Source organism: Solanum stenotomum, chromosome 11, assembly GCF_019186545.1.
Source record: "Solanum stenotomum isolate F172 chromosome 11, ASM1918654v1, whole genome shotgun sequence".
In the NCBI taxonomy this organism is placed as follows: Eukaryota; Viridiplantae; Streptophyta; class Magnoliopsida; order Solanales; family Solanaceae; genus Solanum; species Solanum stenotomum.
The window spans coordinates 7,244,217-7,257,127 of record NC_064292.1 but is presented as its reverse complement, the minus strand read 5'-3'; the positions used below and the strand labels follow the sequence as shown (position 1 = coordinate 7,257,127).

The 12,911-nt window shown below is 33.1% G+C and overlaps 1 protein-coding gene and 1 pseudogene across 1 annotated transcript; both read left to right on the top strand.

Annotated features, from left to right (window-relative positions):
• The first annotated feature begins 3,732 nt into the window (after nt 1-3,732).
• On the top strand, nt 3,733-9,809 carry LOC125844706 (superoxide dismutase [Cu-Zn], chloroplastic). The gene is made up of 8 exons (XM_049524035.1): nt 3,733-4,121; nt 5,360-5,421; nt 5,541-5,580; nt 5,742-5,837; nt 5,942-5,973; nt 6,091-6,166; nt 6,333-6,386; nt 9,635-9,809. The coding sequence occupies exons 1-8, from the start codon at nt 3,854-3,856 to the stop codon at nt 9,658-9,660; spliced, it is 654 nt and encodes a 217-aa protein (XP_049379992.1). The 5' UTR covers nt 3,733-3,853; the 3' UTR covers nt 9,661-9,809.
• LOC125846149 (U1 spliceosomal RNA) lies at nt 7,793-7,909 on the top strand (annotated as a pseudogene).
• Nucleotides 9,810-12,911: the final 3,102 nt, after the last annotated feature.

Sequence of the window (12,911 nt, the reverse complement as noted above, 5' to 3'; positions counted from 1 at the left end):
TTAGTTTTTAACCAAAAGAAGTACTTCTTTTAAATAATAAATATGTCATTGTATGAGCTATTTATTACTCATTCCTTTTGAATTTGTTAATCTGATTTTGATCTGACACATAGTTTACGAAAGTAAATTAGATTTTGAAAAAAAACATTAAGTGATACTTGAAGTTGTCCCAGATTTTCAAAAAGACACCTTAACTTTGCGTGCGTCCTATTACCCCACAAAACATTCAAAATCACAATAAATACACATTTTTTACACAATATTTCCACTTTGGACAAAAATATCCTTCGAATGTGTAATTTCTTAAAAACAAAAAGTGGGACCCATTATTGATGTATTGAAGGATGCTTTGGTAATTTCCTATGATGAATTCGTTTTGTTTGTTTCTTTTAAATTTATTTTACTATACTAAATAATTGTATAAAATATTATAAATCACGATAATTAATTACTTAAATATTTAAAAGATATAAAAATATATAAAAGATCTGATTGACTCTTCAAATTTTACCGGTGACACATAAATTGAGACAAATGAAATAATATATATTATTTGAAAATTTCTTAGAAAGTACTATAAATTACAGTAATTAACAGCTAGAAATATTTCAAAGACAAAAAAAAATTGATTGAATCTCAAATTTTTTTAAGTACTGCATAAATTGAGAAAGAAGAAATGACCTCTATTATTTGAAAATGACGTAAAAGTATTACAAATCATACAATAAGAATTAACAATTTTAAATTTTAAAAGACTTTAATGTTTTATACTTATTCTATTTCCACTTTGGACAAAAATCTCCTCCCAATATGCATATTTTTTAAACAAAAAGTGGGACCATTATTGATGTATTGAAGGATGCTTTGATAATTTTCCTATGATGAATTCATTTTGTTTGTTGTTTAATTTTTTTTAAATAATTGTATAAAATATTATAAATCACAATAATTATTTACTTAAATATTCAAAAGATATAAAAATATGTAAAAGATCTGATTAACTCTTTAAATTTTATCGGTGACACATAAATTGGACAAATGAAATAATATATATTATTTGAAAATTACTTAAAAAGTACACTAATTTACAGTAATTAACAATAGAAATTTTAAAAACAAAAAAAAATTGATTGAATCTCAAAATTTTATTAGTACCACATAAATTGAGAAAGAAGAAATAATCTTTATTATTTGAAAATTGCGTAAAAGATATTACAAATCGTACAACAATAATTAGCAATTTAGAATGTTAAAAGACATAAATTTTTTTTTTACCATAGTTAACAATAATTATAAATTTAAACTATTTTAAATTAATAATAAAATTTGATTAACTCTTCAATTTTGTCTTTGCCACATAAATTGAAACAAAAAATGATACATATTAGGGTCGTGCTAGCACGGGCTCCGATGTCTAGTATATATATGGGAAAATTGTATATAATAGCAAACTATTAATTCAAATTAAGTGCTATAAATATAGTTTGATTTAATTGTACCTCATAGCAAATTGTTGCTATTTCACCTCTCTTCTGGTGAATCTCACTCGCCACTCTCGTACTCTCCCTCACCTCTCTCGTTTTTTATACAAACGCAAGTGTATAAAGTGCGTTTGTGTTTGTATAAAGAGAGAGAAAATTGTATATATACATATATTTTCGTTCCCCTCTCCTAGATCTCGCACACTACTCTCCCAGATCTCGCTCTCTCACTCGCCTCTCTCATTTTATACATGTAATGACCCTCTTGGTCATTTCTGTGTCTTGCCTTCTGTGTGTCGTTTAGAGCGTTCCTATAGCGACCCCAAGTCATTTATGACTTGCTGGGACTGACAGTTCGGTCACCTGGTCGTTCGTTTGGTCTTGGTGCGAGTTTTTGTGTTTTGGAGCTTATGAACCTTGAACGATCATTTTCGATCAAAAGTTCAAGAAGATGACATTGGAATCCAATTCTGACGATTCCATCAGCTCCGGAAGGGTCATTTTAGGCTAGTAGCATGGTCGACATGACTCCCGATTTTTTCAGTGTGAGTCGGTGCGATTAGGCGTTTTAACTTTAAGTTTAAGCCTAAGTTTGACTTTGGTCAACATTCTGAGTAAACGCGCTCGGATGAGAATTCCGTCAGCGTGGTTAGGTCCAGAATGTCGAGTTTGGTCTAGATTGACCCTTCTTTTGTGTCTGGAGGTTTTCGATATCTTTCCGAGCCCTTTTGTGGGTTTTGACTTAAAATGACTTTTGGAAGTGAGACCCACTTTTTATCGAAATGACCTCTGATGGAAATTTCGACTGCGCCGTTGAGTCTGGAATGTCGAATTCGGTATGGTTCGTTTGCGTGCACGGGGTTCCGAACGAGTTCAGAGCACCCCGTCGGAGTTTTTAGTTTTGGGAAAAGTTGCAGAAAATCTGCAATAAAATGCAGAAAAATCAACTAACTTTCTCAAACTTCAAACCCTCATAACTCTCTCATCTCTCAACCGATTTGGGCGATCCAAAAGGCAAAGTTGTGAGATTTTTCGAGGACAACGTGTTGGTGAGCTTGGATAGTGATTTGGAGTCCCAGTTTGAGGTAATTTTCGAAAAATACCTGCTGCCAGACCCCTTTTGTGAGCTTGATTTTGGAAATTTTTGAGACTTGTTTTCTTAACCATTTTAGATCCGATTTTGGTATTTTTGAGGCTATCTTGAGTGGTTTTTCGAGGAGAACATTGTGGTGTTGTTAGATTTTACTGTAGGCCGCTCGTTTTTGGTAAATACACTGCTGTCCCATTTCTAATTTTTGAGAAAATTTGGGTTTTGGTTGTATGTTGATATTGTGTTGTTCCCGAGCCCCGAATTGTGTCCCATTTTGGGACATGAGCTGGGAAAACTGGTTAGGACCCACTTTTGGGGTTAATTTCGGAATTTCCTGCGCGGGTCCCACGAATCCCGTTTTGACTCCAAAATTGACCCGTCTCCGTTTGTTGTGATTTTAGTGTCTAAACGACCGTATTAACGTTGTGACTCTATTTTTGATAGCGGGGAAGCGTTTNCAAATTGTATAAAATGTGTTTGTGTTTGTATAAAGCGAGAGAAAATTGTATATATACATATATTTTCGTTCCCCTCTCCCAGATCTCGCTCGCCACTCTCCCAGATCTCGCTCTCTCACTTTATATAAAAAACGCAAATTGTATAAAATGTGTTTGTGTTTGTATAAAGCGAGAGAAAATTGTATATATACATATATTTTCGTTCCCCTCTCCCAGATCTCGTTCGCCACTCTCCCAGATCTCGCTCTCTCACTCGCCTCTCTCACTTTATACAAAAACGCAAATGTATAAAATGCGTGAAAATTGTATATATACATATATTTTCGTTCCCCTCTCTCCCCTCTCCCAAATCTCGCTCGCCACTCTCCCAGATCTCGCTCGCTCACTCGCCTCTCTCACTTTATACAATTGATATTTTTGTATATGTATATCAAAGCAGATTATACAACTGCTTTCTTTTGTATATGTATAACGAAATATACATATTTATGTTTGCTATGGAGCGCAATTATGCAAACTTTGCTATAATATACAAATATTAATTTTGTATTTGCTATATGTGAAAGTTGCTCTATATATATATATATATCATAAAGTTGTTTAATAATAATTACTATAAAAAATGTCTTTTTTTTTTTTTTGGTCAGAGACTCAGAGCATAAAAAAATGTCATAGATCTTGCACACAGACAAAATTTCAAGAAGCTAATAAGAAAAAAAATCCAAGAAAACTCAAAAAGATAAAATCTTGTTTCTCAGCTATCTAAACATTATCATTTTATCAATTTACCATCTCATCTTTCAGCCACCATTGTGGCAGCAGCCATGGCCGCCCACTCAATCTTCACCACAACCAGCACTACCAATTCTTTCCTATACCCAATTTCTTCTTCTTCTTCTTCCCCTAACATTAACTCTTCTTTTCATGGTGTTTCACTCAATGTTAAGTCAAATTTTCGCCAATCTTTGACCCTTTATGCTGTCAATACTCCCAAACCCCTTACAGTTTTTGCTGCTACTAAGAAAGCTGTTGCTGTCCTTAAAGGCAACTCTAATGTTGAGGGGGTTGTCACTCTATCTCAAGATGATGATGGTTGTTTACTTTTTCTTTGTTTATGCTTTAATTTACTGTTTTTGGGGTTATATTTGTGGATTGTGGCTTAAAGATGTAATCTTTATTACTAATGGCTTCAGACCCTTTTGTTTGAATCTTTATCTGTTTGCATTTCCACCCTTTTGTGTTCTAATTTGCTGTTTTTTCTTGTCATATTTGTGGATTGTGACCTAAAGTTGTAATCTTTATTACTAATGTTTAATACCCTTTTATTTGAATCTTTATCTGCTTGCATTTCCACACTTTTGTGCTTTAACTTTCCTACTGATTTTTGTTATGCTTTACTTGAGCTGAGGCCTGAGAGTCTGTTCGAAATACCCTCTCTACCTTAATAAGGTAGGGGTAAGGTTTGTGTACACACTACCATCCCCAGACGCCGCTTGTTGGATTGTGAACTAAAGATGTAATCTTTATTACTAATGTTTCATACCCTTTGTTCTGAATCTTTATCTGTTTATTTTTCCACCCTTTTGTGTTCTAATTTACTGTTTTTAGTTATTTCATATTCGTAGATTGTGACCTTAAGAAGTAATCTTTTTTACAAATGTTTCATACCCTTTTATCTGAATCTTTATCTGTTGATTTGTCCATCCTTTATGCTCTAATTTTCTCTTCTGTTGTCACATTTGTGATTGTGAACTAAAGATGTAACCCTTTCTAAATATATTTCATACCCTTTTATCTGAATCTTTATCTGTTTGCATTTCCTACATTTATGCTCTAATTTGCTCTTCTGTTATCACATTTATGAACTAAAGATGCTTTAAAGATTTAAGCCTTTCTGAGTATAATTCGTACTCTTATATCTGAATCTTTATCTGTTTGCATTTCCACCCTTTATGCTCTAATTTGTTTTCTGTTTTCCACCCTTCAGCCTTTCTGAGTATAATTTGTCACCTTTGATGTAATCTTTATTAAGAACTTTCGTACCCTTTTATCTGTATCTTTATCTGTTTGCATTTGCACCCCTTATGCACTAATTTGCTTTTCTGTTGTCACATTGGTGGATTCTGACCTAAAGATATAAGCTTTTCTAAGAGTATTTTTCACCGCCATTTGTCCGAATCTTTATCTGTTACTTCTGTCACTACTCATTATGTCCTTATTTGGTTTTGTATAACAATAATTTTTGTTTGTGACCTAAAGATGTAAGCTTTTATAGGAATATTTCATACCCTTTTGTATTGAGTATTTATTTCTTTTTCTTCTTTGTATAGGTCCAACTACGGTTAATGTTCGTATAACTGGACTTGCTCCGGGACTTCATGGGTTTCATTTAGTAAGTAATGGTTGCTACAATTTGAATTGTACTGCTTTTCTTATGTACTTGTTCTTGTGGCAATTATTGGTTAATTTTGTTTAATGTTATGCTTTGGCTTGTGTTGCATTGTGTTGTAGCATGAATATGGTGACACTACAAACGGGTGTATGTCTACAGGTTAGCTTCTGATTTAGTTTGAAGTTTGAATTAATCGAAATGTTGGTGATTTGGAACTCCTCTTGTAATGTACTAAAAAAAGTTGAAACTCTTCTAGTAGCTAGTTGGAAATGACGTCTTTAGTTCTAGTTTGAAATTTGTTCCCTTTTGTTTTACTGCAGGAGCTCATTTCAATCCCAATAAATTGACACATGGAGCTCCTGGAGATGAAATCCGTCATGCGGGTGACCTGGGAAACATAGTGGCCAATGCCGATGGTAAAGTACATGTTTTCTATTCTTTCATAGCGCTTTGATTCTGTTTTTGTTTGTTAAGATGGATGATGACTTTCTGGATTCTTGATTGTGCTTACTGTATGCAGGCGTGGCTGAAGCAACACTTGTAGATAATCAGGTTGTTACATTAACCTTGTCTGGACATCGTCATTCGATCTCACTTTATGTGCTCTATGTTTGTTATTGTTACAGTTCTAGGATAATTTACTGACTCTACCTTTTGTTCACCAATTAGATACCATTGACTGGTCCAAACTCAGTTGTTGGACGAGCACTTGTAGTTCATGAGCTTCAGGATGACCTCGGAAAGGGTAAGGTTCTACATTTTGTATATTGATCCATTTCAATCTGTGAATTTGAAAAGGTTATTTCTGCGAGTGTATCAAATTTACTTGGTGCATTCTATACTACCTTTACATTTTTTTGGAGGTCTCTGTGGTGCCTTCATCTAACCCTCATTTGGTGGTCTCTCTGTAGGTGGCCATGAACTCAGCCTTACCACTGGCAATGCTGGTGGACGATTGGCATGTGGTAAGAAGAAACACTCTTTTCTCCGCCTTTCCACGCTGCTCTCTCTTCCTTCTTGTATAATTTCTAGACTGATATTATTCCTGCTAAATGAAAACAACAACAATAACATACTCAGTGTAGAGTGTAGTCCCACAAAGTGAGGTCTGGGGAGGGTTGTGTGTACACAGACCTTATTTCTATCCCTACCTCAGAGGTAGAGAGGCTTTTTCCGATAGGCCTCGGCTCAAGGAAAAACAGTCCAAAGCAGTTCAGGAAAAGAAGTAACGGAATTACAAGAAACATCAGATAATAACAAAACAATAGATAGTAACACAACAGAAACTACAACAAAACAATACCATAATCGAGGTACAAGGAATCAACAAATAGTAACAGAAATCTAAGGACAAGAAAATACGGGAGTAATACTACAGTTTCTAATATTAACGGACTGCAAGACACCACACTGCTATCTACTAACCTATGAAATAAAAAGGCAAAGCTAAAATTAGTAGAACTTAGCCTGGTATTGTTTTAACCCCTAGTTGCATAGTGTTTATAATGGTTAATAGTCTTAAGAGCTCGTTTTGCAAGTGTTCCTTGACTAAAACTTTGACAGTGTTCAATGTCTAGAACTTTATTGGGCTAGGAAACGAATGTTCATTTTGCAAAAAGAAACAAGATGCATGCTAAGACTTCCTTTCGAAGAGGCAGCCTGTTTTGACCTGCTTTGGGTGATTATGCTTCTTTCTTTTTCTAAATTAGCCTGACTAGTAAAAACAATTTGGTGTGTAAGACAACCAAAAGTAAAAGGGTCCTCCTGGCAGATTTTCATTGAATATGTGGTGCATTTTGTTTGGTTGATATCCTTCTGCATATAGCTAGTTTGCTTCTCTCTCCGTTTTCAGCTTAGCAGCAATTATATATATATTCAAATATACAACAACACACAGGAATTATCTAACAACATACCCAATAGAATCCCACAAGTGGGGTCTTCGGAGGGTAGTGTGTACGCAGACCTTAACCCTACCTTGGGAGGTAGATATGTTGTTTCCAATAGACCTTCAGGCTTCAGCTTAAGAAAATAACATGAGTGAAGAAATCAAGGCAAAATACTAAACAAGGCATGACAAAGCATTCTGAAAAAGGATAGTAACTACAGCTATGTAATATAATAATCAAAGTACAAGGGATAATGACTAGTAACAGAAATCGAAGAAACAAGAAACTACTAGAGTAATACTATGACTACTAGTAAGGAAGGATAAGCAAGACAACACTCATCTAACTACAATATCTGTGTCCTCCATAATCTCCTATCTAAGGTCATGTCCTTGGTAAGCTGAAGTTGCACATGAATTGTGTAAAATTAAAATATTAAGTTTACATTTAATAGATGAACTCCAACAGTGTCGTTAACATTTGCACTTCCCTGGAAGGGGTCAATGAGTGATCAATAAGGCTCATGGCTTATGCTGGTGATTTCCATTGCACTTTGGAAGAGTGCCAAGTTAAGGTCGGCCCAAGTCAGTTTTAAAATAGAAAAACATTTGCACTTCCCTGTGGAACCTATTCAACCCTTGTCCTTATCTTCCCTCCTGGTACACAAACATCTCTGTTTTATGTATTTGTAGTTTGTGGAGGGTATTCTTCATTTCTAGTTAATGTGGTCAGAATCAGAGTATACTGTATACCTGTTTCTATGAAGAAACTACTACTTCTATGGCTTCTTATCTTGCAACTTGTCTTCAATATTTTATGTTTATTTTTATTTGTATATACATGTGTGTGTGCTCGCGCATATGTCAAAAAATATCAGCCAATAAAACACAATTGGTCATCCTTCGGGGTAGCCCAGCAGTTTGGGCTTGGGACTTCCATGTTGGAGGTCTCAAGTTCGAACCCCTTGCCAGTGAAAGCAAGGGGTTTGCCTTCTGGGTCGAGCTCGTCGCACCAGGCTTGCCTAGTGCGGGTTACCTCTCTTGTGTGGTTTGCTAGCTATTGCAAGGAGCGGGTGGTGGTGGTGGGTGGTTTACCATGTGCGCACCCAAAGGGTAGTGGCGGTGGGTTTCCCTTGTCAAAAAAAAACAAAACAAAAAACAAAGTTGGTCACTACAGATGCAGCTCGTAAAAGTTATTTCAGGAAACATACCTGACCTCAAGGTGGAATAGAAGGAAACTATGACTAATTAGACCTTTTGGTGACCAAATGAAAACATCACTGAATGTGAGATACAGTATAGAAGTAGGTTTTGCAAACTGATCCTCTGCAGCTATTTTGATTCCTCCAGAGAGCTTCAAATCAACCGTTGATAGCTAGGATATTTTTTTTTACATATATTTGTAGTTGCTTTCACTGTGAAGTATTGTGCACCCTATACTAGATCATGCACATTGTGAGGCTAACTATAGTAGACCAGGACTTTACAATTCATGTTTCAGTTTCCAGAGAGAGTGTGTGTGTACAATATTGGCTATATATTTATTATTAATATTAAACATCTTAATAGTAGAACTACTTTCGTACTACTAAACAAGGAAACCTTCGGCTCCCATTGTTTGAATAAACGCCGCTTATTTTAGTTTACATTCAAACCAAAGTAAACCAAGCCTAAGCGGTCACGACATCTTGTTGATATTGATTGAGGAGTTTAGAGTGCCTTGATTGCACCATATGTAAGATCTGTTTTTCATGAAGGTTCAAAATTCATGTGCCATTTGTGTGAGGTTTAACAAAGCACTCAAAAGAGAGACCTTTTCAAGTTTGTTATAAAAAAGAGTGACGTTTGAAGCTAGCTCCAACTCCAACATCCTATACCATTCTGCCTGCCATCCACCAGGTGCCAGCTCCTGAAAACATGCCTTTCTTTTCTCGCTGAGTAGTTCATCTCCATTCCCCGAGACAGATTTATTTAGGGTTTACTTGTTATTGGTCTACGTATAGACTTCTGAATATCATTGCTTTTACACTGATAACTGTTAGAAATGGACTCTGAAGGTATATGGTTTGTCTGACTTCGATATGTCGAGAGGAAGACTCGATTACAAGTTCATTAGAAGTATCATAGCTATGTGACTTCTCCACTTTGACTTGTAATTTCGTTCAAGTTGAGATCTTTCCTCTACTTTGGATTTCTTAAAATGCCGGGCATGTTTCTCTTTATACTTTCTTTTCCTACTTTATATTGATCCTTGGTCGGATTTCTTACATGCTATTTACAAAACTACCTTTTCACTTATGTTCATCGCGAATTCTTCCTATGCAGGTGTGGTTGGTTTGACTCCAATATGAAGTAAATGCAGCAGCAGCAACAGCTCTTTTGTCGGAATTATAATGAGTGAACGTTTTTACCCTCCTCTCCGGGTTGCCAATAAATCTCTACATGAATGTGTACTGAGAAATTCTTGATGAACTAAATTTGAACTTGTATGTACACTTGCTTGCCAAATGTACTGCAGCACTTTTTTGCTTCAAAACTGTAATTGGAGTCATCTATTTTACTATCCTTTGTGTTTTGGCTATCAAAAGTGACGCTCAATTAACTAAGTGTTGTCTTGGATTTTGCACTCCTGTCAGGTATAGTCTCCCTTGAGATGAGGGTCTATTTGAAACAACAATTTGTTCGTGATTAAGATTTAGTTTATCACTTATCTTGAGTCGAGGGTCTTTCAGAAATAATTTCGCTACTTTGTAAAGATATGGGTAAAGTTTGCGTACATTCCATCCTACATGGACCCCATTTGTAAGGATCATTCAAGTTAGGTTGTTGTTCATTTACGTCTTCAATATATAGTCATGAGCTAACCAATGTTTTATTTGATTTTCTACTTGATGTCTGGTACATATTTTAGGATATCGATTAGTATAGATTCGTTACATGTAAGATTCATCGTGGGAGATGTGCAGTCTAACTAGATTTTCATTTTCATTTTTAAGGCTCGAACCTGAAATCTCTGATTGATTTTGGCGAAGTTTTATGTGAAAGCAAGAAGCATTATTTACTAATTAGGTGGCATTTTACATCAGAGTAGCAGTAAGTTTTCTGCCAATCTTAACTGTTAAATTATATATGCAATTATGAGTAATTCAGGTTTTAATAAGGAAATTAGCATTTCTAAGAGGTTTGGTTTAGCAAATGAATCAATGATTGCAGGAAGGAAAAAAATATTGTACTGCCAAAACAATATATATAATAGCTTCACTTCAACTTTTGTTAAAATTTCCTGAATTAATTAATTAGTATATTTTTAAAAATAGCAAGTTCGGAATTTAATATTTATTGAAATTTATTAGTTTTCATCTACATATCAATATTTTATGTTGAAATTACTGGATTTGGCTGAACTCATAGCACTAAGGTTTCATTCACCATTAACACCAACTACCTCTAGCTCGAACTCTATAGATAGAGTAATACGAACAAGTAAAACTTCAAGCTCATTTCAATTGAGGCTGATGTACATAATTAAATATTTATGTGATTAATTTAACCATTTAATACACACTTGAAAACACGCGTAAACAAAAAAAAATTAAAATTTTAGCTAAAAATGTCTAATAGAAATACTTTATTATGTGTTCAGATGCTTGGCTAAAATAATTTGTAATTTTAAGTGTTTAAATGAAATTTACTGACAAGTTTAAGAGATTATCGATGAATTTATAAGTATGTGTGTTATATCACACATTTTAATTTATTTCTTAAAATTTTTTTGTCCAATTAAATAATGTCACATAAACTGAGACACTGGGAATATAAGGAGGCTCAAATTCCCCCATGTGTTGGATAAATCAACTGACATGTTTAAGAGATTATCGATGAATTTATAAGCATGTGTGTTATATCACACATTTTAATTTATTTCTTAAAAACTTTTTGTCCAATTAAATACTATCACATAAACTGAGACACTAGGAATATAAGGAGGCTCAAATTCCCCCATGTGTTGGTTAAATCACGATTAATATCTTGTTTAATTATTTTTGTGGGGTAATATATTGTTTTTATTCACTTAATAATTCAAAAGTAAGTCTAAGAGATGCTTAGATTTTTTAAGCCAAGAACCTGTGTTTCAAATTTAAAAGCTTCCAAATTAAGCAAAGCGTCTATACTTGAAAAGTAGATTCACTATTATATATGATTTTTAATTTGAAATTGGCACATTCATAGTTACTAATTATAAAGTGTAAATTTCATATATGACATATATTATAGTATTATTTTCAGGCTATAGCAGTAGATTTAGACCTTTAAAATATAGCATTAAAAATTTCAGGTTATAACAAATTCACAAATAAAAGAAATGTTTTTATTAATTCAAAAAAAGTTTTTTAAAAAAATGAAAATTAAAAAAAAAACGAAATTATTGATAATAAAGTAAAAAACTGAAAGTGTGGCCTGTAATTTAGTTTGAATTTATTGTAGATAATTAATGATTAGCATGGGATTCAAACAAATTAACAATATTTTTTATCCTTAATTCACTCAAAATCAGTTAAGATAAATTAAAAAATCAGATCATATCATTCTTTTGTAGATAATTAATAAATAGCACGAATTAAGAGATTTAAGCTAATTAAGATTATTTAGTATCCTTAATTCACTCAAATCAGTTAAAATCAAATAAAAATTCAGATTTTATCTTCTTCTTTTTTCAACGTTTCTCTCTCTTCAATTTGCAACAAAAAAATTCAACGTTTCTCTCTTCAATTTTCAACAAAAAAAAAATCCCACATTCAAGTAATTGAAGTTTTTTTCATCTTTGAAAATTCTTGATTTTAATGTGATGGACAACTACATATCAATTTTAATCAAACATGGTGAAAGATGGGATCCTTCGGGTTAGTATTATTATTGTTTAATGTTTGTTTTAGAATGATAGCGAAATGAAACAAAAATGATCAAACGGTCGATTAATTGAAGGTGGAGTCATATTTTGTTAACTGTTGATATCATACTATGTTTACTGTTGTGAAATGTAAAAAATTTAGTGTTCTTTTTGTTTATTTGTTTATTTTGTATACGGTTATTGTTTTGTGAAATTATAAATTTAATGTGATTTTATGAATAAATTTGATAGAATAAATTAAATGAAATTTGTATGAAAGTGTGTTAATTATTCTGTAAAAATAATTTAATGATAATGTTGACAAATTTATGAAAATTTATTTTATTTGATAATGAATTTGATGGTATAAGTCGAATGAATTATGTATGAAAAGTGTGTTAAGAAATATGTAAAAAAAAATTGAAATTCTTGACGAAGTGTATTACAAGTGTTTTAAGTTGGTATTAAATGTGAAATTGTTGAGTTTATATTAGTTTTGTCATTTCTGTATAAAGTTGGGTGACAGTAATTAATTATTTGGGACGAGAAATGTATATAGTTTGAATGAATAATCGTTTTGTATGAAATGTTTATTAAATGAGTATGAAAATGTATAAATTTGGTATGAATGATGATTGTTGTATGAAATGTGTATTAAGTGAATATTAAATGTGAAATATTATGTTTTGTATGAAATTTGTTTTGTAATGTACT

Coding starts and splice junctions, on each gene's coding strand:
- LOC125844706 (XM_049524035.1), top strand. CDS start 3,854: ATGGCCGCCCACTCAATCTTCACCACAACCAGCACTACCAATTCTTTC. Junction 5,422..5,540: donor GACTTCATGGGTTTCATTTA/GTAAGTAATGGT, acceptor ATTGTGTTGTAG/CATGAATATGGTGACACTAC. Junction 6,167..6,332: donor TCAGGATGACCTCGGAAAGG/GTAAGGTTCTAC, acceptor GTCTCTCTGTAG/GTGGCCATGAACTCAGCCTT.